Below are 27,260 nucleotides of genomic sequence, written 5' to 3'. Positions count from 1 at the left end.
TTCTTCCAGGGTCCCCCAGGTGCTGGCACTCCTGGCCAGGCTGGACCTAAAGGAGAGCAGGGGGATCGGGTGAGTTCAGATGAAGCTGTGATCATGTATCAATCTTTATCTAAGCTACAAACCAAATCTCTTTRATAGATGTGCAGAAAGCCTCAGAGGTACAGTATATATTGTAAAGTATATATGTTTTATTCAATGAGCTTCTCTGTGTAGCTGATTACAGATGCTCAGCATGTAGGCCATTTCCTACACACTGACATGTCCTTTTCCCTCTAGGGAGTCCCTGGCTTAGCTGGAAGACTGGGGACCAAGGTGAGACACGTGCCTTGATTGGCTTTTGCCCTTTTATTTGAACTTCTATTTAGTGTTTATGTTGCAACAGTGTTGTTGTTTCATGAAGTATCTTGTAAGTAATTATTGTCTTTCTAACAGTAAAACTATTGTGTCATGTGAGTCCAGCTGATCTCAATGTGTTCCTCTTGGTGTTGTAGGGAGACCCAGGTGACCCAGGAGAGAGAGGGGAGACAGGACGAGCTGGACCCGCAGGAAAGAATGGCCTCCCAGGGAAAGAGGTCTGAGACACTACCCCTCTGACCCTTGAGCTTTTCACCTCTGCCAAACCCCTGCATGTTATACAATCACTCACCCACTGCAATAACCGCTGTGACCTGTTTCAATACTGGTCACTCACTGCGCTAACGTCCTGTTATCACTCTATTACTGCTACTCTGTTATAACTCTGCAACTATTGTCTTACTGCAACTATTGTCTTGGATTTTCTCTTCACTACTGGGCCATTACCGTGTTATTTCTACAGTTCAGTCAACCTTCAGTATGTTATACAATACTGTACCACTGAAGGGAATGAATGTACTATTGCCATTCCAGTGCAACTAATTACTGTACTAATACAGTTTGTCTATTCTGACCTCTTTGTTGTGTAAGTGTTGTTATGATGTTATGATGACCTAACCAGTCCTTTCTATCTCTCACCCCTGCCCCTCATACCCTGATGCCACTAGAGGTACATCACTAATGACTTACTGCAACTACTTTTTGCACTAATACTAAAACAATACTACTACTACTACTACCAACTAAGTCTACTTCAAGTCTGGATATATAGCACTACTTTTACCATTGCCCTATGTGATGTTGTGGGGTTCTTGTTTAAAAGTTTGTGTTTTGACTGTGTCACTGTGGTCAGCGGGGTCTTCTTCCCATGTCATGGGCCTGAATTATGGATGACTGTGTTTTACAGGGAGCCAAAGGAGACAAGGGCGACGAAGGCACTCCCGTAAGTCACAATCTCTCCATCCATCTCTCTCTCACACACTCTTATCTAGTTCCATCTGTTCCATTCAATGTTTTTCATGTTTGAATGCCACTTCTCCCTCTCTGGCTCCCATTCTCTGTATTAGATAAAGCATGCATTAACTGAATTGGTGAATGAGAGATGTGTATCGTCATATGATTTAGTCACGCCTCAGACCCTCCTTTCATCTGACAAGGGATTGATGGAGACTAGAGACAAGAGCAGATGCATCGCATKTGTCTGTTTCTATGTCTTCCTCTCCTCCTTCTCCCTCTTCCTCTCCCCAATTGGTCTCTCTCATCTTCTCTGTTCTTCTCTCCTTCCACCAGGGGGAGTCTGGTCTACCAGGGAAGGCAGGGGAGAGAGGAGTACGGGTGAGTAGTCACGAATGTGTCACAACTATGAAATGTAAAAATATTCCCTTTTATGCCCTATTTTCAGAATGRTCTCGCTGTACTGTATATGGTGATTGGTCACTAATGTAGGTCATGATGAACCACAGGAAACCTTTCGTACATGATCTAATGTTTTGAGGACAGATGAAACCCTGATGAAGACAGCTTAGCTGTCAAAACTTTGGTTAAACCCATTTTTGCATGRGTGTGCAGCTTTTATTTTTATTTTCTAAGATGTTTTCAGGACTGCCATGGTAACCAAGCACATAATCTGTGTGGTTTTGTCCCCCGTCCTTAGGGTCTGGCGGGTCAGCCTGGGCGAGCAGGGGAGAAGGGAGACCTGGGAGACTCTGGAGCGCACGGACGCAACGTGAGACACATGTTTATGTGACAACGTGACACCCCTCTGACAGTTTGATCTGATATACTGTCTGTGTCTCCTGTGTAATAGTTATCGAGAGAGAGGATGACAKGTGGGATGCATGTTTGTGACACCTGTCTGTCATTCACATGACACTCTTCTGCCAGATTGATCTGATACTGTCTGTGTCAGTATTTGTGCTGGTTTCTGTGTGTAATACAGTAGCAGTGAGTCAGTTGGTGTCTGTCTGTAGTGACGTGTGTGTGTGTGGTGTGTGTCTTCCACAGGGCAGCCCAGGACCTATTGGACCAAGAGGAGAGAAAGGAGCTGAGGTCAGAGGTTAATCTGTTTGTTGTCTTATCTCATCTGACATAATAGTTCCAATCTACACCGATTAACAACACTGTTTGTTGACACAATAGGGAGCTCAAGGCYTCCCAGGACCTCCAGGGAACATGGTGAGTCCTGATAAGATTCAAACTCTTTTTTTAAATAATAATATGGTAATTTATCAGAGGCTAAATGCAACACTCAGTCAACACATATAGCCTCTGTGGGAATCATACCAAACAAATGGTGTTACGAGCACCATACTCCAACTGAATAAGCCATCAGAACCACATACCGTAGCTAGTTGGTTATCTAACACCCACTCTACCCATATATCTCTCTGTTTGTCTATCTCTAACTTCTACAGCGTGATATAGAGCAAAAGCTTAAAGGAGAAAGAGGAGAAAAGGTATGTAACACTGTAAAAACACATTTTTGTATGTATACAGCACAGCTCTCTCTCCCAGTCCACCTAACCGCCCAGTGTCTGATGTCACTTCCTGTGTCTAGGGGGATGCTGGCGATCCGGGAGAGCACGGGGGCAAAGGTCAGAAGGGCGAGACAGGGCCCTCAGGGRCCACTGGGCTGCGTGTGAGTAAGACCATCCTTCCAAATCTAGTATCGTTGAGAAGCTTGAGCTTCCTGGCTAGTATACTGACCCGTGATGTCTGTCTGTCTGTCTGTTTGTGTGCTGTGGTGTGTGTAATTCTTACCCTGTGTCTTCTCTCTGTCTCACCTGATCTGTTGTTGGTGTGTAGGGTCTTGAGGGACAACGTGGACCTTCAGGGGCAAGAGTAAGTCACAGTCTGTCTGTTTCTGTCTAATCACTCTTTCCCTCTCTCTCCCTCCCTCTATCTCACTCATTGCACTTTTTTTCTATTTCTCCAGGGTGACACAGGAGAGAGAGGAGGCCCAGGAGAGAAGGTTTGAACAACACACTACAGTGACTTCTCACACAGGCTGATTTTCAATTGGACCAATTGGACTCCAAACTGGCTGGTGATTGGCAGGTTACACTGTCCTTCATTCCACCGGATCCTGTTTCCCAGTCTGCAGATTCCCAGTGGGATGAAGCGCAGTGGGGCCAGCTCACAGCATCATCACAGCCTACAGAAGCACTGAATGAAAGACACACATACTGCTGTATACACACATACTGTACATCCCAAAAAATACCTTACCATCATAATTTCCAAACAATGAACTAACTCTGAGTAATGATGCTGGAGCACTGAAAGTCTGACACAGTAGAGTAGAGTAGTATGCTTTGTAAATTGTATTCAGGTCCAATACAAACCCAGTGCTGCTCTTATTCTGATCATACTGTATGCATCATGCGTGTTCCTCTCTGTAGGGTGAGAGAGGTGCGTCTGGACTGGATGGACGCAACGGTTTGGATGGCAAACCAGGGGCACCAGGACCGGCCGGCCTGAGGGTCAGTACCTCTGTCTCTGTCATTACTTCAGCTGTAAAATACTCTGAGCATTACATAAGCATTACTGTGTCTAGATGTCTCTCAATAATTTCCCTTTGATGTTACAGGGAGACGCAGGGAAACTAGGGGATCCAGGAAGAGATGTGAGTACCATTCATCCCTCGGGGTGCACAACCCCAGTCCCAGAGGACTGCACTCTTGATGGTTTGTGTGTTTCTCTGGCACTTTCATTAGTCTGTTAAAGTCAATGAGTGGAGCAAGTTGAGAATGTTACCATTTGCCGAATCTGATCCTTGGAGAGGTCCCATTAAGAAGTGAGAAAGGACTTCAGGCTAGTGGAGGATTCTCTATCTGTCTGGAGAATGGCGCTGRAATGTATAGYGGCTGTTTTACGGGCTCCTGACCAATTCTGCTATTTTTGCMCTGATCTTAACTTTTTTTGTAGATAATGTTTCCACCATCATTTCCTATGACCGAAAATAGCTTCTGGACATCAGAACAGCGATCACTAACCTCGATTTGGATGAAGATTTCTACTTCAACGAGTCGGTGACACATCACATACTGCTCACCCCGGGCCAGGCCCTAATCCCCGACACTCAGAAGATAAAGAGACGGCGATATAGAGGCCGACATGCAGGCATCCTGATGAAACTACGGCGGCAAATTAWTAAACCGCCTCTGTCCTCCCTCTGTTCTATTGGCGAATGTACAATCACTAGAGAACAAACTGGACGGGCTCGGTTTGAGACTATCCTATCAACAGGACCTGAAGAACTGTRGTATTCTATGTTTCTCACAAACTTGACTGAACAAGGACAAGGCAACRCTGAACCATGCGTGAGAGCACCAGCTGTTCCGGATGACTGTGTGATCACACTTTCCGTAGCCGATGTGAGTAAGACCTTTTAAACAGGTTAATATTCACCAGGCCACAGGGCCAGACAGATTAATTACCAGGATGCATACTCAGAGCATGCACTGACCAGCTGGACAGTGTCTTCACTGGCATTTTCAACCTCTCCCTGATCCAGTCTGTAATACCTACATGTTTCAAGCAGACCACCATAGTCCCTGTGCACAAGAACGCCAAGGTAACCTGTCTAAATGCCTATCGCCCTGTAGCACTCACATCTGTAGCCATGAAATGCTTTGAAAGGCTTGTCTTGGCTCACATCAGCACCATCATCCCAGACACCCTGGACCCACAGCCCCAACAGATCCACAGATGACACAATCTCTATTGCTCTCCACACTGCCATTTCCCACTTGGACAAAAGGAACCCCTACATGAGAATGCTGTTCATTGACTACAGCTCAGTGTTCAACACCATAGTGCCCTCCAAGCTCATCAATAAGCTAAGGACCCTGGGACTGAACACCTCCCTCTGCAACTGGATCCTGGACATCCTGACTAGACATCCCCAAGTGGTGAGGGTAGGCAACAACATCCACCACGCTGACCCCCAACACAGGGCCCCTCATAGGTGCATGCTTAGTCCCCTCCTGTACTCGCTGTTCACCCACGACTGCGTGGCCTCGCAAGACTCCAACACCATCATTAAGTTTGCAAACGACACAACAGTGGTAGGCCTGATCACCGACAACGATGAGGCAGCCTATAAGGAGGAGGTCAGAGACCTGACAGTGTGGTGCCAGGACATCAACCTCTCCCTTAACGTCAGCAAGACAAAGGAGCTGATTGTGGACTACAGGAAAAAGAGGGTCAAACATGCCCACATTCACATGCTTTAGTGGAGCTGGTTGAGAGCTTCAAGTTCCTCGGTGTCCACATCACTTAGGATCTATCATAGTCCAAACATACCAACACAGTCATGAAGAGGACACGACAATGCCCCTTCCCCCTTAGGAGGCTGAAAAGATTTGGCATGGGCCCTCAGATCCTCAGTTCTACAGCTGCGCCCTTGAGAGCATCTTGACTGGCTGCATCACCGTTTGGTATGGCAACTGCTTGGCATCCRACCGCAAGGCGCTACAGAGGGTAGTGTGGACAGCCCAGTACATCACTGGAGCCTCAATTACCTTGTCCCCTACACATCGACTCGGTACTGGTACCCCTTGTATATAGCCAAGTTATTGTTACTCATTCTGTATCTATTATTACTTTTATTATTATGGGTTTTCTATTATTTATGTTATTTTCTTTCTCTCTGCATTGTTGGGAAGGGCCGTAAGTAGGCATTCCACTGTTAGTCTACACCTGTTGTTTACTAAGCATGTGACAAATAACATTTGATTTGCTATGATTTAGATTTGATATCTCTATCTCTGTGCACTTAGTGTGTTTGAACACTAGAGGATGCTGTGTGGTTTCAGCCCTCACCCCTCCACTCTGTCTGTCTGTCACCAGGGGCTGCCAGGACTGAGAGGTGCACAGGGCCTCCCAGGCCCTATTGGGCCTGCAGGAAATCCAGGCACACCTGTGAGTTTGCAAACACTCTCAACCACAGACACACACACACACATACACACACACACACACATACACACACACACACACACACACAGCTAAGCACTTGTCTCATTGATGTCTCATCACCCTAATTGGTGTGTTTTAGGGCAAAGCAGGAGAAGATGGAAAACCAGGGGCTGCTGGGAAAATGGTAAGGGATCAGTCAGACCTCCAACATAGCAGGGCATTTTTATACTACACACACACTACAGGCAATCATAACTCTGTTTGTTTAATTACAAACTGAATTGGATGCTATTCAGTGCTATTCTTTATTATCCTTATCACCAGTGAGTCCTATGTGTGTCTGTCTATCTGTGTGTAATTACCATTAGACGTGTTTATCACATCCTCTGGTGAAAGTGCACTGATCAGATGGGAATGTGAGGCTTTTATTCCACCTGAGTGGCTKTGCTGCATAATGATTATKTGTKTMCCAAATGGCACCATATTCCCTATATAGTGCACTACTTTTTTAGTATTGCCCATAGGGCTCTGGTCAAAAGTAGTGCACTATGTAGGGAATAGGGAGCCATTTGGGATGTAACCTGTCTGTTTTATAGTGTTAAGCAAAGAGGTAATGGGATGACCAGACAAAGCACCGGCAATACATTATCTATCTGACTGAGAGGCTCTGCTTGATACAACAGCATGCTGAGCTTTGATAAATGCTAATTTCAGCGTTGTTAGTATGGTAAGTTTGTTATTGTGTTGTTGTGTTTTGCAGGGCGAGGATGGTGAACCGGGGGAAGATGGCAGGAAGGTCAGTGTTGGTCACGGCACTCAGGACTATTCTGTTAACGCCCATTGCTGTGCCGATATTGCTGTTAATGTTCATTTGTAGTTAATGTGAGTGTGATATTAATGATGTTTCTCTACYTTACAGGGTGACAAAGGAGAGGCTGGGGCTGCTGGAAGAGACGTTAGTAACTTGTTACCTTGTATCTTAATCTCTCCACTCTCGTTCTCTCGCTCTCTCTGTCTGAAAAATGTACTTAATTTCCTCCCCTGCTGTCTCTCTCTTCCTCTCTCTCCTTATTTCCCTCCGTCTTCATCAATCCTGCTCTCCTCGGCTCCTTAGTGTCTCTCATTATCCCTCTTCTATTATTTTCTCGCCTTCAATTCCAGTCAGAGTTTGTGTCTATTTAGCGTACCTTACTCTGACATTGATATTACCATCACAACCTGCCTTCTCGGTGGAATCAATAGCACTCTAAGCGTCAGCCTTATAAATGCAACATTGTCTAATGATCAAGCCCTGCCTTTGAGCACCAGCCACTTCTGAGAGGGGATCCACAGGGGCACAGAATGCCAAGGCTGTAGTTTCATGCGCAAATTGATATGAATCATTTCTAGGAAATCAGAGAAGATGATGAGGTTGATAGGGGGATAGGGCTCACCTGCTTTGATTTCCTGCTTTCTAGTTCATGCCCCTTAGGAATGGAGTACTGTCCGTGCTGGTCTGAAGTTGGTATGTGTGCATTTGTGTGCTTGTGCATTTGTTCCAGGGCCGTGACGGGCTGAAGGGAGACCGGGGCCTTGCAGGGCCTACAGGGCCAACTGGTCTATCTGGGCCCCCAGGGGTCCCTGGCACCATCGGACCTCCAGGACAGGTACAGTACAGCCATATGGTTCTGCTTCTTCAAATATGTGTGTTTGTCACTTGTCTATGGTGCTCTGGTTATACAGTAATCTCTCTCCCCTCTCTTCTCCCTCTCAGGTGGTCTATGCGAAGGGAGCTCCAGCACCATCTATCCCTGGCCCTCAGGGACCTACAGGAACCCCAGTGAGTTACTATGTTGAATATGAGCTGTGCATCATAGCATAGCCCGGTGTAGCAGYACTTGTCTCTAGTATGTTACTCTTGCACCCTGAATCACTGATAGTGATTCCCATATCTCTGTGTCTCTCAGGGTGTGCCTGGAATCCCAGGGGCTGTAGGAGCCAGAGTAAGTTTGTGTCATCGTCTAAATCTTTATTCATATACATGGTCCAGGTCTCGCCATCCATCCATCTGTCCTTTAGTCTGATCTCTGACCTCACACTGACCCTCTCACTCTTGTATTTCAGGGGGAGAAAGGAGCAGTGGGTGGTAAAGGTGAAAGTGTAAGTTTTTGTGCGTGCGTGTATATGATTACATCTTGCATATGAATGAGCATACATGCTCTTTTCTGATTATCTATCTGTGTGTATGGGTTTGTGAATCTTCGATAAAGGTTTGGGTGGGATGTGTACTGTATAACCAGAGCACCATAGACAAGTAATACTGAGATGTTATTGACAGGGTGACCCCGGAGAGGACGGGAAACCGGGCAGGCCTGGAACAGCAGTGGTAAGACAACCTGACCTGCACAACCCAGAGGCCTGTCTGACTGACATACTGTACAAGAAGAGCCACAGACACACCACGTGTGCTTCGGAGCTTTTACATTATGCTAAGGATGCTACGATTTACAGCTGTTTTGGCATGCAGATTAGCTTCTGTTACACAAGTGTTAGCCAAGTGTTAGCCAAATCATGTTCAGTAATAKATAGTAATAAGCCCAACAAGTATGACTGTGTGCTATAGTCTCTTTTCCTTGACACTGTTTGTGCTTCTCTCCTATCAGGATGTGCAGAAGGCCCTCTCTAACCTTGGGATTGAGGTAAGTGAATACTAAATCTTTGTAATGTGATGTGACATTAAGTCATAGCTGTGTTGTGTAGATGAGCTCCCCTCATCTTGACCAGGCCTGGGTCGTATTTATTAGCCGTAGCAAAGTGTTTTAAAAATGGTTACAACTGGAAACGAAAACAAGCAGTTCTCATTGGACAAGTACAGGTAGGCCCCCTCTGTTTCAATCCGTTTTCTTCAGTTTGATGCCTGTTGAATAAAACMTTGACATCTCTGTCCCTGTACTGCCTGTCTGTAGGTGCAGGACTTGAAGTTGGTTGTGGAGAGGAGGAATGTGCTGGTCAAGCCTGTGGTGGCGCAAGCTGAGAAGGGCCAGAGAGGAGACAAGGGAGAGGCCGGACAGAGAGGACCAGCAGGGATAGACGTGAGTGGGCGGGGGCTATTTGGGGCCGTTGTGTTGAATAGAGCTTATATCAAGACACCCACACAAATGGTGTAGTAGAGTGAACTCAGAYATTCTGTTAGTGTGCTTATTTTTTTTATATATATTTTTTATTTCACCTTTATTTAACYAGGTAGGCAAGTTGAGAACAAGTTCTGTAATGTATATCTCTCTGTTTACTCTAAAATTGATTCTCTGTATGATTGCATAGATTTTTAATACAATTATCATTTCTAGGAGAGTATGTGTAATTAATGTCTTTACTCATTTGCATCTCAGGGTGCTCGCGGGCTGGCTGGGGAGAGAGGTGTGAAGGGAGAGCAGGGGGAACAGGGGCCTGTAGGGGCCACAGGACCCATAGGGAGGGCCATCGGAGAGAGGGGCCCAGTGGGGCCCCCGGGACAGGCTGGAGAGCCAGGAAAACCTGGAATACCTGGAGTACCAGGGAGAGCCGGAGAACTGGGAGAGGCTGGACGACCTGGAGATAAGGTGAGGAAGGAGGGGTTCAAGGAGAGGGAGAAGAGAGGAGGAATATGAAAAAAATKAAAAAAGGAAGAGCATGTGAATGAGAGATGTTTCATGTGATTCCACTTTGAATTCAGGGGGAGAGAGGAGAGAAAGGTGACAAAGGAGAGGATGTGAGTATATTCGTCACCACGATAATCATCGTTCAATGTACTGTATATATGGATGTTGACATACGCTTGACTGTTCTCATCAGGGGAAAAATGGGCTAGCTGGATTAGTGGGCCCACCTGGACCAAAGGTATGTCCCTGACCTGAACACACTACTACTTTCTAATGAGTCGTCATTACAGTAAACATATCATCGTTTATCCAGAGGCTACTGTTTGGAGTGTGTTTAGTGGGGGGTGTGCTTGTGTGTGTTATAGGGTGCTTCTGCAGAAGCGGGTCTGGCTGGACTCCCCGGAGCAAGGGGGCCCCCTGGGGTCACAGGACCGAAAGGAGAGCCTGGTGCTTCAGGACCACAGGGATCCAAAGGAGACGGGGTGAGAACACCTAACTCAATATATTACAGTACTTCATCAAGCAGGCGTCATAGTGTTGCTGTGTTTAACCTGCTGTGTTTAACCTGCTGTGTCTGTGGGTGTGTGTGTGTATGTAACAGGGTATTGCAGGTCCCCGTGGAGATAAAGGCGACCGAGGTCCATCTGGAGAGCAGGGACGCAATGGCTTTCAGGTGAGTGTCTGCTGCCCTGACCAAAGTTTTGGCACTCCCTGATGCCAGGTTGTATTACCCCTCTTCATTGTGTGATTATGGTTCTGCAGAGGTTGTCAAGACATTGTTGTAGTGGTAGCTAGTAGTAACCAGGTTGTTTTCTGGTCATTTCAGGGGACAGCAGGAGAACCTGGAAAACCGGGACAGGATGGGAAGCCGGTGAGAAGGGGGGGGGGGGTGCATACTGTAGACTCATCTGTTTTTTAAGAGACAGCTTCCAGGAGACAGATCCCAGACATCAAAAGAAAACACAGTTTTTAGTTTTTCAATAGCTTGGTTGTACTGTAGTTAAGCCCATAATGTTGTGTGTTCTGACACATTGATCATAAAATGTCCAACCATACAGTAGGTGAGTATGACAATCAAKGATGATGTGTAATCAGCCATGACTAACTAGGGCCCAGAGTGTCCCTGGTCTGGAAGAACTCAGGGCCCTAGTAGTCATAACATGTGCAGGAAGAGGAGAAAGATGGGTAGAAGGAGAAAGAGAACTGAAGGTGTGGAGGGGGAGAGAGAAGAGAACTCACGCTTCTTATTTCATCCCACAATGTTTCGGAGCAGGGTCCACAAGGGCCAGCTGGTCCTCAAGGCCGCTCAGTGAGTAACAATAACCCAGCCAGGCAGCCTCCTTTTGGGCTGGTCCTGCATATGAAAGGCTGTGAGCGCTAGGCTGCCGATGGAGCTGATGGAACTACTGTATCTGTTTTCTTTGGGCTGAGGCTACATATAACCTTTAGACAGTAACCTTTTGCAGCTCTGCTTCTAACTACCCCTTCCTCTTTCTTTTTACCTCCCCCTTTCAATATGTCTCCTTTTGATCTATGTTACTCCCTCTCTTTTCAACACTTCAAACTAACCTACTCTTTCCCTTCTTCCTCTCCCCATCCTTCTTCCTCTCCTCCCTCTCTGACTCTAGGGCCTACCTGGGTTCCCTGGAGTGCTGGGCAGACCGGTAGGTTTTTTCTGTGCTGCTGGCTGGCATGCTTGTGACCTGTASGAGGGGCTGGGGGGTGGGGTACATGTTTCGGGAAGGAAGTGTACAGGGACAACGCACTGAAGCAGATGCGTTTGGAGGTGGGGGGTAGCCCTGGGAAATGGCATTGCAACATCATGTCAAGGGATGCTAGAATCAACAGAATCACCATCAACATGCACACACGGTCACACAGTCCTCCACCTCACCATCATCTGCATTAATTTCTCCACTTTAATTCTCATTCATTGGTATTAGGGCCCATCTCCCAGGGGACTGAAACTAGAGTTGGGCCTTGATAGGAGATTTGTGACATATTAATCTGGACCACTTGTTCCCAGAGCACCCCTGTCATATCCAAGATGTCTGGAATGTTTTATGTACAGTGGCGATTTTAGCATGTAAATCTTTGTGGGGCAAAAAATAAACATTTGGGGGATGCATGCCAGCAAAGCCATGACACAACACAACACTAAACAATACATTAATTGCACTATAACGGTGACAATTGAGATGTACAAACTATGGCATAAGGGGACGACAAGCAGATAAGAGGCAATCCATAATTTTGATTGACATTAATGAGAGAGCTAGGACGGACGTAGTCAATATAACTATTTGTTCAGCACTTTTGAAATGTACAGCGACAGAATTCAGAACATGGTCTGTTCTTACCTTGTTCTCCTTGTACACCAAGTCAGAACCGTAGGACACACAAAGGGGGCATATAAGCTGACAATGAAAGCTCTTACAATATTTAATGATTACATTTCTCTAAAACAGGTTATAGGCTACATGTGCACCACCAAGTCAGAACAGTAGGCAAAATTAAGAGGGGAATATAGACCAAATTATTTAGGTGAAGCACATGGGCTACTAACAGCTTACRACACAACATATACTTAGTATTACTTTCTTAGCTACGGTATACATATCTCCCTGGCACATTCCATAGTTTATGCAGTAGCATACAATACATTTTTGKACTCACCTTGTTGTGCTGTGCTCACTTGAACAGGAAGKTGGTGCGGCGGCCCTTCATGATCAAATTTTGTCATCAAAGTCTGGCATTCTCTGGATTTATGGTGCTCCCAGACAACTGGGAACGTGGGRAAAAAACTAAGTCGAATCATGATGACGTCAATGATCTTCAGGTCGTAGCTCTACAAAGAGGCCCGAGTTCCCGACTTACAATTCCGAGTTGGATGACCGTTCAAAACGTATTTTCCCAGTCGGAGCTAGTTTTTTCCCGAGTTCCCAGTTGTCTTGAACTCACTAAAGTCAGATATTCCAGTTCTGAGTTAACAGATGTTTTGAGCGCGGCAGAAATCATACTGGATTGACAGCATGGCCAATGTTGAATGTTTATCATTTTAAGCTTGGAAAAGAGACCCGTACACCTACACCTAGAACTGGGACCACAAACCCACTCCACTGAATAGCAAGCTAGTGATTGCTTTGCAATGCTTGCAGTTAGCCACGGATTGCTTCCAAACCACTCATTGTTGAATTTGCGATTTCCAACTTGTTGTGTAATGTTTATGGCCAACGAGCACCAATATTTTTTTATCTATAATTTCGCTTCATTATTTATCTTCATATGACAAGGATTAAAAAGGATTATCCCAGTAGATTGTCGACTTGATTCATGATGATGACTGCTAGCTAAGATTTTGAAAGTATGATGTTGACATGATCAATTCTAATCAAAGCAACTGTAGATATAAAGTCATTTCACGTCATTTTATCTGTGGCCAATGACCTTGAGCCTTATTGGATGGGCACTTTTATCTCTATGGCAGCACTCAAGGGCCTGAATTTTCGAGCTCTACCCTTAGATTTGGCAGTGACGGAGTGTCCCCATGAGTGACAGAACACTGAGCCAATAACAGCGCAACTAGAGAACATTACCAACCACTACACTCTCTATTTTCCACCACAGAAAACACTGTATCACGACTCAGGATATGACCCCCATGCAGACACAGGAGGCGGATAGTACAGTTCTCAGATTATTTATTGTAAACATGGGGCAGGCAAAGGGCAGGTCGAGGACAGGCAGGAGTTCGTGATCAGGCAGGTACAGGATGGCAGGCAGGCTCGGGGTCAGGGCATGCAGAATAGTCCGAACCGGGAAAACTAGGAAACAGAACTTGAGAAACAGGAAGACTGGAATGCACGCTGGTAAGACCTGACGAACTGGCAACAGACAAACACATGTATAAATGCACTGGGGATAATAGGGAAGATTGGTGACACCTGGAGGGTGGTGGAGACAAGCACAAAGACAGGTGAAACAGATCAGGGTGTGACACACTGAGCTAGGCTGAAACACCTGCATTTTGGAGCTGCCTTACACAAGAAGGGAAAAAAGAGACCATGTTTGTATGGAGGCTTTATTAACTCAATGATTTTTTATATATTTTTTTACATTGTTTGCAAACTGATATCACCCTGAAGAAGGCACAGTGATGCCAAAACGTTGGTAAATACCCAATACATTTCTGGGAGTTTATGTAGGGAGTGTGCAACTTTATTTTGATAGTTAATAGTTTATTTGCCGTTAGTCAGCGCCAGCTCATATTTTTTATTCTGCAAACTGATATGTGACACGTATTAATGATGAATAGAAATGACAATTTAAACCCCCCTTTCTTCAAAAGTAAGAAAGAAGAAAACATTTACAGTTATGTAATTCTTTGTTATGAAACTAGTATAATTTAAGTGTATTAGAAATAATATAATTCTTTGTTGAAAACAGGCAAACCCCCTTTTTTTTAACCAAAAATGTGTGGCTCAAAACAGGTGGGGCTCTGCGGGTCGCCACTGTTTATGTATTAAACACCACACATCTTTTCTCAAGAAAATAGATGGCATACCATAGCAAAGATCAAATGGACATAATAGAGTATATAGTGAATACTGAAAAAGAATACATGCTCATCAGATATTTAACAGATGTATTTTGCATTTGAGAGGCTTAAGTCTGCTGGCTTTTTGTGCATGTGGCTTCACCKGCTCTGTTGTCTGCTTCTCAGCCCTCCCAAAGCACTGTTTGCACATTGTATAACGTGTGTTTCTTTATATTGTGCGTGTATGCAGTTGTGTATTGTGTCGATGCTGTTTGTAGTTGTGTATTGTGTCTATGCAGTTGTGTGTATGGAGTTGTGTATTTGTTTGTGTGTGTAAACATTTTTTTGGGGGGGGATGTTCATGTATGTACTGTGTGTATGCACTTGTTTATGTGTGTATGTGTCTTTGTCTCTGTACATGTTCAATTTGCTGTGTGTTTGTGTGTTGTAACTTGTGTCATTCTGTGTGTGTGCTATGTCTTGGTCATGTGAATCCAGCATGCTCTTGTCTCTTGTTTGCAGGGGAACCCTGGAGAACCTGGAATTAGAGGATCAACTGTAAGTATGATACTCTCCTCTCTGACTCACACACACACACACACACACACACACACACACACACACAGTGCTGTAAGTATACTGATACTATCGTTTTGTAATTGTAGGGTCCGATCGGTACCAACGGGCCTCCAGGTCCACCAGGGGTCAAGGTGAGATCATCTTCCATGTCATTTCCATGTAAATGGACAATAAAGTATATTGTAGCCTGTCTTCCATAATGAATACCTCCCTATTTATTCTCTGTGCCAGCTCTGATGCATTGATTAGTGTAGATATGGCTTACACGGAACCCAAACCGACTGCGCGCGTGCGCTATCGTGCATACATTTATTTTGTCCCCCTACACCAAACGTGATCACGACACGCAGGTTAAAATATCAAAACAAACTCTGAACCAATGTCATTAATTTGGGAACAGGTCGAAAAGCATTAAACATGTATGGCAATTTAGCTAGTTAGCTTGCACTTGCTAGCTAATTTGTCCTATTTAGCTAGCTTGCTGTTGCTAGCTAATTTGTCCTGGGATATAAACAATGAGTTGTTATTTTACCTGATATGCACAAGGTCCTCTACTCCGACAATTAATCCACACATAAAACTGCCAACGGAATTGTTTCTAGTCATCTCTCCTCCTTCCAGGCTTTTTCATCTTTGAACTTATGGTGATTGGCATCTACACTTTTACCACGACAACCGGCAAAACATTTAGTCTTTCAATCWYCCACGTGGGTATAACCAATGAGGAGATGGCACRTGGGTACCTGCTTCTATAAACTAATGAGGAGATGGGAGAGGCAGGACTTTCAGCGYGATCTGCGTCAGAAATAGAAAGGAGTTCTATTTTAGACCTTGGCAACGCAGACGYTCGTTGGCGTGCGCGAGTAGTGTGGTTGCAATAATTGAATAACATGGATTTCTAAATTTATTTTGCGATTCTCGCGCACGCGACKTGTCCGKTCTGGTCAGCATRTTAGGCTTTAGTAGGCTTTAGTATTACGCCACTGGAATGATATGATAATTTTAAGTGTATACCTTTTTCTTCTGAGTGTGTGTTTTTATCTCTGACAGGGTAATCAAGGAGTGCCTGGGGTTGGCGTTCAGGTGACACTTGTTTTATGTGTTATATTATATATTTTGTCTTCTACTACGTTTTATGAGTTCTATATATTCCTGTTGTTTATTGCCTGTGTTTAGGCCACTACTCACCCATTCACAGTCAAAGACACAGAGCTTTATAATAATCTATTTGAATTGAATCTGCTGTTCCACAGGGGCTGTCTGGTCCCCAAGGCAGCATGGGACTGCCGGGACCTGCAGGGCCTCCCGGAGCTGTGGTACGTCAAAACATCAGTCATCTATAAACCAACTCTCATACTGGAGATTTTTGCAGGCTAAACTGCTGCTCTAGTATATTCCCATTGGACTGGGGATTCCTTGTATGCTCACACTTTCCATTTAGGCCTACTGTAATTCAACAGGCCATTGACACAGTAATGTGTGTTTAATATTATATGATGTATTGTAATGATACTCTTTCTTCCCAGGGTCCGTCAGGACCTCCAGGTCTGCCAGGGCAGACGGTGAGTACAGCAGCTTTATGGGACTCACAGCTCACATACTGTAGAGCCAACACACACACACCTCCATCACCACCATAGTTAACACACACCAAGCAATTCACACACATCAGTTCTGGTGGTGACATGTGTGTCTCTCTCCATAGGGCGAGGGGGGCAAGCCAGGGGTCCCAGGAAGAGACGGAATACCTGGAAAAGAGGGAACACCAGGGTTGCCAGGCAAACAGGTATGACTCTCTTCATGTTTATTGTATGTCTTATGATGCATCAGCTTCAGTGTGGATTTGTCTTTGATAATGATTTTCAGGCTGCTGCTGTTGTTCTTTATCAAACATCCTCCCCTCTTCCCTCCTTCAGGGTATCGCTGGACCAATGGGCTCCACAGGGTTGAAAGGGGAGCAGGGGGACAGTGGCCCCCCAGGAAAGGTGAGTGAGAGGATCGGGTAGGTGATGTGAGTTTGGATTGAGTTCTCCTTCAGGTTAATTCAGAGTCCACAGCCGCAGAGCCGCAATAGTCCATTGTGAGACCACCGTCCACGGGGACGCACAGCCCGACCGCGCACCTCCCCAAAATTCCCAACCAACGCAGCTCCAACAAATTCTTATTTACAATGACGGCCTACCCCGACGCTGGGCCAATTGTGCGCCACCCTATGGGACTCCCAATCACTGCCGGTTGTGATACAGCCTGAAATCGAACCAGGGTCTCTAGTGACRCCTCTAGCACTGAGATGCAGTGCCTTAGACTAGAGGTCGACCTATTATGATTTTTCAACGCCGATACGGATTATTGGAGGAYCAAAAAAAGCAAATAGCAATTAATCGGMCAATTTTTATATATATATTTGTAATAATGAAAATTACAACAATACTGAATGAATAATGAAAATGTTTATTTGAACTTAATATAATAAATAAATAACATCTATTTAGTCTCAAATAAATAATGAAACATGTTCAATTTGGTTTAAATAATCCAAAAACACAGTGTTGGAGAAGAAAGTAAAAGTGCAGTATGTGCCATGTAAAAAAGCTAACGTTCAAGTTCCTTGCTCAGAACATGAAAGCTGGTGGTTCAATATTCCCAGTTAAGAAGTTTTAGGTTGTAGTTATTATAGGAATTATGACGCTTCGACTATTTCTCTCTATAGCATATACCTTTGACTATTGGATGTTCTTATAGGCACTTTAGTATTGCCAGCCTAATCTCGGGAGTTGATAGGCTTGAAGTCATAAACAGCGCTGTGCTTGAAGCATTGCTAAGAGCTGCTGGCAAACGCAGTAAAGTGCTGTTTGAATGAATGCTTACGAGCCTGCTGCTGCCTACCACCGCTCAGTCAGACTGCTCTATCAAATATCAAATCATAGACTTAATTATAATATAATAAACACAGAAATACGAGCCTTTGGTCATWAATATGAAAACAAAACGTTTATTCTTTCAGTGAAATACAGAACCGTTCCGTATTTTATGGAATGGGTGGCAACCCTAAGTCTAAATATTGCTGTTACATTGCACAGCCTTCAATRTTATGTCATAATTATGTAACATTCTGGYAAATTAATTATGGTCACACAGTTCGTAATGAGCCAGGCGGCCCAAACTGTTACATATACCCTGACTCTGCTTGCACGGAACGCAAGAGAAGTGACCCAATTTCCCTAGTTAATATTGCCTGCTAACATTCATTTCTTTTAACTAAATATGCAGGTAAAAAAATATATACTTCTGTGTATTGATTTTAAGAAAGGCATTGATGTTTATGGTTAGGTACATTTGTGCAGCGACTGCGCTTTTGTTAAATCATCACCCGTTTGGCGAAGTTGAATTAGGCTGTGATTTGATGATAAATTAACAGGCACTGCATTGATTATAAGCAACGCAGGACAAGCTAATTAACCTAGTAATATCATCAACCATGTGTAGTTAACTAGTGATTATGTGAAGATWGATTGTTAAGATAAGTTTAATGCTAGCTAGCAACTTACCTTGGCTCCTTTTGACACTGCATTCGCGTAACAGGTGGTCAGCCTCCCATGCAGTTTCCTCGTGGATTGCAATGTAATCGGSCATAATCGGCATCCAAAAAGGCTGATTTACCGATTGATATGAAAACTTGAAATCGGCCCTAATTAATCAGCSATGGCGATTAATCGGTCGACCTCTACCTTAGACCGCTGCGCCACTGGGGAGCCCTATTCATTTGAATGTGGTGATGGTTGGAGAAATTGCTTGAGCTGTGCTGAGAAATCTAAAAGTATGAAAGCCAATGGTCCAATATTCTACAACACTGCTGTGTGGACTGTACATATTTTGGACTCTGATAAGTGCTTCATTCAGAAGCTCCAGCTGCACATTTATCCCTCTTTTCTTTACTGTAAATGGCCATGACTCATATCCTCTTTATACAACGTCTCTCCTTATACAACGTCTCTCCAAATCAAAGAAGAGGTAATCACTGGCATGAATAGGAGGGCGGAGACACATGTAAACATACGCATACAATGACACATACAATGACACACCAATGCTCAAGCATACTGTATGTGCAYTTGTAAAGGATGTCATGCTGCTCTTACCAAGGCTCAAATCCAGGACCTCTACCTTGCTAGCACAAGTGACATCCCCCCCCTCAAGTGTCTAATCAGTCAGTGCCATGCAAAAGCTAGCAATTCTGCGGCGCAAGTGGCGACATTTCAGGCTACGGGAGTAAGTTTCACACATCCCCATGTGCTACGCATGCACGCACACACACACAGCATATGTTTAGTATCCTTGTTGAGACCTAACATTTATTTCCATTCAAAATCCTGTTTACCTAATCCTAACCCTAAATCTAACCCCAACTCCTAAACCTGACCCATAAACCCAATTGTAACCCTAATCGTAACCCAAACATAACCCCTAAGCCTAAAATAGCCTTTATCCTTATGGGGACCTGGGAAATGTCCTCACAAGGGGAATTTTCTTTGTTTTACAATCCTTGCAGGGACTTTTGCGGGTTTCCGTTACCCATGAGGATAGTAATACAAGCCCACACACACGCATTCACATCGTTCACCGGAAGCTTTAGCAGGATGTAATACGGTTCAGGAGAAATATGAGCTTTTGAAAGGACGAGATGTACTGTACTAACCAAATGACACTCCCGTTCATAGTCTAATGCTCTAATGAAGGCCAAAAGGCCAAAACAGTAGCATAATAAAAAATGATATTTTGAGAACATAGTGGGTGGGAGTTCTCAATTTTTTCTATTGCTGTCCATCTTCAGTGAATTTGCGAACAACCTAATCCAGATGTTTGAATTTCACGTCAACTTCTCCCTCCATCCATCCCCTTTACAGGCTGTAGCAGGACCCCCTGGTGTGAAAGGAGCACAGGTGAGTGGTTGTCATGGTTACTCTTCCGGTCGTGGTATCATCTGGTTAGTGTTGACTACAACCTCGCCCTGTTGAACCAGTGTATGAAGGCACAATAGATACAACTCAGAACCAGTGAATCACCATACTGAATCATACTGAATCATACACCAATGAACAGATGTATTGTAGACAGCTTTGACTAGAGCTTAATGGTATGGGGTGGTCTAGCGGTTAGGGCCGCTGAGCACAATCACATATGCCATGTTGGCATGGGTTCAAATCCGGCCCACTGTCTCATCTTTGCTGTCTCCCTCTAAGTAGGCTATGATTCGTGAGGAACTAGGTGCAATGGAATAGGATGGAACAGAGTTTAATGTAATGGGAGTGTGGTGGTTGTGATTGGTTCAGGGACCTCCTGGTGTGACCTTACCTGGGACAATGGGAGAGAGGGGGCTGCCAGGGCTACGGGTGAGTCTGCTTGGTTGAACCAATTATTTACATCAGCTATTATTCAGGCATTTACTATACAGATTACCAAACATGAACAAGAATGTTTAGGGATTTCTGGGTTACCACGTGTTTCTAAAGTTGCATTTTTCTAAAATGTTTGTTCCTTTAGGGTGAGAGAGGGGACAAGGGTCCTGCAGGCATCAAAGGGGACAGGGTGAGTAATGTCACTTAATACAACATTAATCGACATTCACAGACAATACATTATGACAGTGATAAGGGAAATTATTGTGTGTGTGTCTGTTTCTGTGTCTTGTTGAAATAGGGCCCTGCTGGTGAAAATGGCGAACCTGGAGAAGATGTGAGTCACCTTTTGACATTTTGTAATATCAAATATTTAATGTCTAACAGATGTCAGTCTTACTTACTTCTCCATCCACTTTGTCTCTTTTAGGGGGGCAGAGGACCTGCAGGGCCTAAAGGAGACAAGGTAATGCACATCATCAGCTGATTCCTCGTGTCTGTGTTTCCCTGGCTGCTAACCATGTGACAGTACTAACAGGATTTGTGTTGCAGGGAGAGAGAGGCATCGGACTGGCAGGGCCTCCTGGTCAGCTGGGACCTCAAGGGTTAAAGGTTACTATCATGGTCTTGACAATACTTCTGAATGTTCTCAAACACAAATCACATATGTAGCTATATTCATATTAACATCAAATCAAATGTTATTTATCACATGAGCCGAATACAACAGGTGTAGACCTTATAGTGAAATGCTTACTTACAAGCCCTTTACCAACAATGCAATTTTAAGAGAAAAAAGTGTTAAGTAAAAAAATAAAAGTAACAAATAATTAAAGAGCAGCAGTAAAATAACAGTAGTGAGGCTATATACAGGGGGGTACCGGTACAGAGTCAATGTGCAGGGGCACCGGTTAGTSGAGGACATATGCAAACTTATCAGTTTCTGCACTTCCACAGTGAATGTGAACCCCTGTGTGTTTGTGTTTTAGGGGGACACAGGACTCCCGGGCCCAGCAGGTCCTCCAGGAGCCCGTGGCATAGCAGGGACCCCTGGTCTGGCCGGCCTGAGAGGAGAGAACGGAACCCCAGGACCTCCAGGACCTCTAGGACCCAGGGTGAGAGGGCCTATATCGCCACGGTAGTTGGAGGACTGGTGTGGTCTTGTTAGCCCTGCTCTGTGTTGTATGATTATGTTGTCTCATCTCCAGGGTCTCCAAGGCTTTCTTGGTCAGGCAGGGACCCCTGGAGGTCCTGGGCCCCCCGGACCCACCGGCCTAGTTGTAAGTAGCCTTTACATTGTATCATGATGACTTAATTGATTGTGTGTGAGCGAGAGAGACAAATAAATATTTAGTATAATATATTTAAGCAATAAGGCCCGATGGGGTGTGGTATGTGGCCAATATATCATGGCTTAGGGCTGTTCTTAAGCATGACGCAACGCGGAGTTCCTGGATACAGCCCTTAGCCGTGKTATATTGGCCATATACCACAAACCCCTGAGGTTCCTTATTGCTATTATAAACTGGTTACCAATGTAATTAGAGCAGTAAAAATGAATGYTTTGTCATACCCGTGGTATACGGTCTGATAATTTCTTATAGGTAGCCTAGCGGTTAGAGCATTGGGCCAGTAATCGCAAGGTTGCTAGTTTGAATCTCTGAGCCGGCTAGGTGAAATCTGCCCCTGAGTAAGGTACTTAACCCTAATTGCTCCAGGGTCAAAAACACATTTCCTTTTCACACCAGTACAGGTTACACACTTGTACAGTACATGTTTGAAACAGGACAAATGTAAGCCCCCCATGTTTGACATTTGATTTAGCAGATGCTGTTATCCAAATGACTTAGTCATGCATGCATACACACACTTTTTATGTATAGGTAGCCCAGGGAATCGAACCCACTATCCTGGTGTTGCAAGAGCCATGCTCTTCCAACTGAGCTACAGAGGACCAAGGAGAGAGCGAGACTTTGTGTGTTTGCTTTGTGTTATCTGTTAGTGTTCATGATCAGTATACCTGTTTTTCCTTACCAGGGTACACCGGGAACTGCTGGAGGCAAAGGGGACAAGGTGAGTTAACAAAGAGATAAACACATGTCTTCCATACTGTATAATATCTTATCAAATAGGATGAGATTGCTCATTAATCTTCCTCTTTAGGGAGCGATTGGAGCAGGAGTACCTGGATTGAGAGGCGAGAGAGGAGACCCAGGACCCAGAGTAAAACCACATCACCATTTGAGTTTGAATTGTATCTATATTTGACAGTGTTGTATTGTAGAGTTGTGTGTGTGTGTGTTGGGGGATTTACAGATTTGTGTGTCTGATGTTTGCAGGGGGAGGAGGGTCGAGCTGGTTTGGACGGGGAGAGAGGACTAGTGGTACGTCTGTCTTTTTCTCTTCTCTTTCATCACTTATTCATCACAGTCTGTCTCTCATGTATCTCTACCACAGGAGCTTAGTGGCACCTTAATTGGGGAGAACGGCTCGTGGTAATGGCTGGAGCAGAATTGCTGGACTGGTTTCAAATACATCAAACACATGGTTTTCATGTATTTGATGCCATTCCATTAACTCCGTTCCATACATTATTATGAGCCGTCCTCCCCTCARCAGCCTCCTGTGATCTCTACGCCTGTTCATCTTATCTACTGTCAACATCACTATCTTTGTACTGCTTCTGTCACAGTGTACAATTTATCATTAGCAATTTTGACTCTACCGCCTCTGTCTTGTGCTTGATAATTGCCTCACAGAGTTCTATGGTGTTTGTTTCTGTCTGTTTATTACTAGATGTTATTGATTGGCYCAACCCTCAATATTGATGAAACTTAAGAGTGAGAGAGAAAATGACAGAAGGGGGAAGGGAAGGCTGAAGTGAACATAGATAGATAGAGCTCAAAATAACTAAAAGCTCATCAAACAAACGTTTGTGTGGCTTGAGCAGTGTACTTCAGTAAATAGAAAGGGCTCAAAYGAAAGGAAAAGTTCTGAACGCAAAAGACTTCATCTGCATGATGCGTAAACCTTTAAATCGTTTCCATCCCGACTATACCTTTATCCATTATTGTCAAGCTCATTATCACACCATACATAGAATATACATATCCTGTTTCTCTGAGCACAGTAGTGCAGTAGATTGCTCCCTACAGTGTGTTCTACCCTCCACTTTGATCTAATGATAGGCCTCTGTACTAGCATAGCTCCTTTAAAAGCTACCAGCCAGCCCCTGGTCCTCTTTCGCTACCTGTGCATTAGTGCTACTGAGAGTAGGGCTGTTCTCCAAGGCAAGGGCCACTAAACCTGCTCACCTTAGCTCTCATCAAGACCATACTGACCGTCTCACATTAGTTGCCTGGTAACTTCCAGAAGGGGGCCTGGTACTGTAGAGTGCCCATGGCATTCCACTTTAAACTCAGGTGAGACATACACACAGACAGGAACTCACCTATTACAGTACACGCATTTCTTATACAAGAGGAGAGTGCTAGTTGTGGTGGGTATAGAGAGCTATCGGTTGTAGTTTGGGATGATTTACACCATAATGTTGACGATTGCTGATGAGGATGTGCATGTGGGAGTATAATTGTTTTTCAATTTTGTTTTGTTCGTGTTAAAATTTGCTGGTGTGTTGGGGGGGTGTGTGTGTGTGTGGTTGTTGTGTGTTTGTGGTGTTGTGTGTGTGTGTGTGTGGTGGTGTGTGTGTGTGTGTGTGTGTGTGTGTGTGTGTGTGTGTGTGTGTGTTCACCAGGGCTCCCCAGGTGGCAAAGGAGGCAGTGGAGAGAAGGTGAATATTGTGACTATTATTCCCCACAGCTGTATTTTCCAACATTCTCTCTCTCTCTGTACCCYGAGCATTCTGCTCATGTAAAATAGTCAATCAAATTAACATGCCTACCTAGTGAGTCCTACTCTCAATATATTTCAGGGTGAATTGGGGCCACAAGGTGACAAAGGAGAAAAGGTATGAATTGTAATGAATGAGTAGTAATATTGTGTGTGTACATGGTATAATAATAMAGAGAAGGGCAGAAAAAGAGCAAAAGGGGAGACAATAAATACAAATTTGAAAATATAAAAGTTCTAAAAATATTTTTTTAAACCTAGTTATCTGACAATTATGTTGTTCCCTTGCAGGGCGATACTCTCCTGGTGGGAGGACCTACGGGAGAGAAGGGCAACAAAGGAGAGACGGTGTGTGACCCTCTCAACCCTCAACCTCACAGCACCGATTTTATTGACTAATCTAATAAAACAATTGATGACAAAAATACTTCAGAGCACCAAGTATTGACTATGACACTGCTAATCTGTGTGCGTGTGTGTGGGTAGTGGTCAATTACAACTGTTGTTCTCTTCTTTATCAGGGTGACCGAGGGCCAAAAGGGGGGCAGGGGGAGAAAGGCTTGAAAGGCAGTGACGGCCCAGCTGGGGAGCAGGTGAGGTTGGGCTTGACAATGACAACAATTAATGGAGTTGGCAAAAACACAAACAGCTCTAGGAGCAGGCTATTAATAACAAGAGTATAACTGTGTGTGTCTCCACAGGGTCTGAGAGGTGAGCCAGGAGACAGGGGCTCTACAGGGTTCCAGGGGGCCAGAGGTCCAGGAGGACAGAAGGTGATGACATCACCTGACCTTTATCAATGCTTTCATCATCACTGTGTCATATATGTCAGAACCAATATCATYGATAGTCAATCAATATCAGAATCACTATCAGAATGTCCTCGTGTGTATAATGGTTGCATTGCACAATTTTCCCACCCGTCATGTGAGAATGGATCATCACCCAACAATATGTCCTGTGAAAAGGAACACTGTCTTGCTCAGACTGGATGCTGTAGGGGATTGTTGTACAGATGCAGTGTTCTAATGGGTTTGTCTTTKTGTCTGTAGGGAGAGGCGGGCCTGCCTGGTGTACCTGGAGAATCTGTGAGTCTCCCATTTCACCCTYGGTTATGAAAACAATATATACTTTTTCTTGACCACATGAACTGACATGTGAAAAACTCTGGGCCCTAATTATAGCCTATCACTAGGATCTAAAGTTCTTCCTGATCAGGTCACATGGTCAGGAAAAACTCCAGGCCCTATGACTAACTCCCCATTCACTCTCCTATTGATCGATAAAAGACTGGTTGATTGTGTTTTTCTCCCAGGGTACACCAGGAAAAGATGGAATGCCAGGCTTTAGAGGAGAGAAGGGAGACATGGGAATAACTGGAATGCGTGGAATTAAGGTTTGTACGTCTGTGTGTGTGTGCAGCGTGATGCGTCTGTTTGTGTATGTGTCTGGTGCTTGTGTCTGTCATTGTATTTGAACAGTCTTTGAGTTCATCCCCACTTGAAGAAGTTTGGTGCCAAACTTGATACGTCCTCTAAGCTCCAGTGCCAGCCTCCCAGATCATGCCGCCAGCCATAACTCTTCAATGGCTCCAAATTGACATCACGTAATGGAGGATTAGTATAAATTYAGCTGGATATAGCCCAGGATAGAGTGCTTTCATTCTCATATGGTCTATTAATACATTTTAATGATGGTTAAAAGTATAATTTGTGTGTTTATATTGCATTCTGCCAGAATAATAGGCTATCAGAACCCCCTAACCTTCCTACTGTATACTGTGTGAATCGYTGTCCTCTTCTAAAGTAAAGACAAAGTGTGTCTGAGGGACACTGAGATGTGTTCAGKGTTTTCTTCACATGACCTTGCCACTCTAACGGCAGTACAATCACAGCATGATAATCTGGGTTTAGAAATGACTAATCCAGACGGCASAATATCAGCCAGCTCATTCAGTCTCACAATGCTATCAGAACCCCTTCAACTTCCCCTTATCTGTCACTAGCAATTATGCTCAACAAATCACCCAGTTACTCATCCTTTACAGTGCATTCGTGGAAGTATTCTGACCCCTTGACTTTTTCCACATTTTGTTATGTTAGCCTTATTCTAAAATGTTTTTTTATTTTTATCCCCTCATAAATCTACACACAATACCTCATTATGACAAAGCAAAAAAAGTTTGGGGGAAATTTTGCACATTTTATAAAAAAATTAAATACTGAAATATCCCATTTACATAAGTATTCAGACCCTTTACTCAGTACTTTTGGCAGTGATTACAGCCTCGAGTCTTCTTGGGTATGACGCTACAAGCTTGGCACACCTGTATTTGGGGAGTTTCTCCGATTCTTCTCTGCAGATCCTCTCAAGCTATGTCAGGTTGGTTTTTAATAAAAAATACGGTGAAGCTTGGTGGTGGCAGCATCATGACATAAGTGGGCAATGTTACCATTTTCCCACACGGCGCGCACTAGGAACAGAATACAGGACCAAAGAATGATTAACTAGTCACGCCCACACCTCAAGGGAATAGGAAACTAGTAACCAGATAGCAAAAGTACAACAAAGTAGCATCATCCTTTGATGAAATACCTGCTTCCCAGAGTGACGCAGGACCTCACTTAGCTGGGGCGCCGAAGGTTCCACCTTTCCATTACTAAAGGACAATGACTCTAAGCACACAAGACCATACAATTGCAAAGGAGTGGCTTTATGGACCAGTCTCTCGACTGTCTTTCGATTGGCCTCAGCCAGAAGCCAAGCCCATGATCTCATCAAGCGCTCCTTGAAAACACTGATCGAGAAACCATCTCTCTTGTTGAGAAGATCGCTGATATTGATAATTAGCTGTGCAGCAACATCCGCCGCGTGATTGGGCGTCCATAGGGCACCGCACAATTGGCCGCAGCATCTCCGAGTTTGACCGGGGTAGGCGTCATTGTAAATAAGAATTTGTTCTTAACTGACTTGCCTAGTTAAATAAAGGTTAATTTTTTTTAATTA

The 27,260-nt window shown here is 44.4% G+C and overlaps 1 protein-coding gene across 2 annotated transcripts in view; it reads left to right on the top strand.

Moving 5' to 3' along the window:
* Positions 1-27,260, top strand: part of LOC111970676 (collagen alpha-1(VII) chain) — a 134,006-nt gene that overhangs the window by 82,740 nt on the left and 24,006 nt on the right. The window contains exons 51-107 of one of the 2 annotated variants that reach the window (XM_070445616.1): positions 10-69; positions 277-312; positions 492-572; positions 1,262-1,297; positions 1,645-1,689; positions 2,009-2,080; positions 2,359-2,403; positions 2,494-2,529; positions 2,769-2,810; positions 2,912-2,992; positions 3,160-3,195; positions 3,290-3,325; positions 3,756-3,836; positions 3,944-3,979; positions 6,208-6,279; positions 6,416-6,460; positions 7,037-7,072; positions 7,196-7,231; positions 7,818-7,922; positions 8,030-8,095; positions 8,223-8,258; positions 8,380-8,415; positions 8,594-8,641; positions 8,919-8,954; positions 9,222-9,347; positions 9,645-9,854; positions 9,968-10,003; positions 10,087-10,131; positions 10,259-10,375; positions 10,495-10,566; positions 10,720-10,764; positions 11,167-11,202; positions 14,953-14,988; positions 15,096-15,140; positions 16,060-16,092; positions 16,263-16,325; positions 16,536-16,571; positions 16,715-16,795; positions 16,926-16,994; positions 19,914-19,949; positions 20,340-20,399; positions 20,551-20,595; positions 20,707-20,742; positions 20,836-20,871; positions 20,958-21,017; positions 21,395-21,520; positions 21,614-21,685; positions 22,443-22,478; positions 22,569-22,628; positions 22,745-22,789; positions 24,160-24,195; positions 24,337-24,372; positions 24,546-24,602; positions 24,776-24,847; positions 24,956-25,027; positions 25,307-25,342; positions 25,570-25,650. In XM_070445616.1, the coding sequence (XP_070301717.1) occupies positions 10-69; positions 277-312; positions 492-572; positions 1,262-1,297; positions 1,645-1,689; positions 2,009-2,080; positions 2,359-2,403; positions 2,494-2,529; positions 2,769-2,810; positions 2,912-2,992; positions 3,160-3,195; positions 3,290-3,325; positions 3,756-3,836; positions 3,944-3,979; positions 6,208-6,279; positions 6,416-6,460; positions 7,037-7,072; positions 7,196-7,231; positions 7,818-7,922; positions 8,030-8,095; positions 8,223-8,258; positions 8,380-8,415; positions 8,594-8,641; positions 8,919-8,954; positions 9,222-9,347; positions 9,645-9,854; positions 9,968-10,003; positions 10,087-10,131; positions 10,259-10,375; positions 10,495-10,566; positions 10,720-10,764; positions 11,167-11,202; positions 14,953-14,988; positions 15,096-15,140; positions 16,060-16,092; positions 16,263-16,325; positions 16,536-16,571; positions 16,715-16,795; positions 16,926-16,994; positions 19,914-19,949; positions 20,340-20,399; positions 20,551-20,595; positions 20,707-20,742; positions 20,836-20,871; positions 20,958-21,017; positions 21,395-21,520; positions 21,614-21,685; positions 22,443-22,478; positions 22,569-22,628; positions 22,745-22,789; positions 24,160-24,195; positions 24,337-24,372; positions 24,546-24,602; positions 24,776-24,847; positions 24,956-25,027; positions 25,307-25,342; positions 25,570-25,650 (3,291 nt within the window). Of the gene's footprint in view, positions 1-9; positions 70-276; positions 313-491; positions 573-1,261; positions 1,298-1,644; positions 1,690-2,008; positions 2,081-2,358; positions 2,404-2,493; positions 2,530-2,768; positions 2,811-2,911; positions 2,993-3,159; positions 3,196-3,289; positions 3,326-3,755; positions 3,837-3,943; positions 3,980-6,207; positions 6,280-6,415; positions 6,461-7,036; positions 7,073-7,195; positions 7,232-7,817; positions 7,923-8,029; positions 8,096-8,222; positions 8,259-8,379; positions 8,416-8,593; positions 8,642-8,918; positions 8,955-9,221; positions 9,348-9,644; positions 9,855-9,967; positions 10,004-10,086; positions 10,132-10,258; positions 10,376-10,494; positions 10,567-10,719; positions 10,765-11,166; positions 11,203-11,521; positions 11,558-14,952; positions 14,989-15,095; positions 15,141-16,059; positions 16,093-16,262; positions 16,326-16,535; positions 16,572-16,714; positions 16,796-16,925; positions 16,995-19,913; positions 19,950-20,339; positions 20,400-20,550; positions 20,596-20,706; positions 20,743-20,835; positions 20,872-20,957; positions 21,018-21,394; positions 21,521-21,613; positions 21,686-22,442; positions 22,479-22,568; positions 22,629-22,744; positions 22,790-24,159; positions 24,196-24,336; positions 24,373-24,545; positions 24,603-24,775; positions 24,848-24,955; positions 25,028-25,306; positions 25,343-25,569; positions 25,651-27,260 lie in introns of both variants that reach the window. The other variant, XM_070445615.1, reaches the window with a different exon arrangement.

Source organism: Salvelinus sp. IW2-2015, linkage group LG11, assembly GCF_002910315.2.
Source record: "Salvelinus sp. IW2-2015 linkage group LG11, ASM291031v2, whole genome shotgun sequence".
NCBI classification, from domain to species: Eukaryota; Metazoa; Chordata; class Actinopteri; order Salmoniformes; family Salmonidae; genus Salvelinus; species Salvelinus sp. IW2-2015.
Note: the sequence above shows the minus strand (reverse complement) of the source record. Positions and strands in the feature narration are given on the sequence as shown.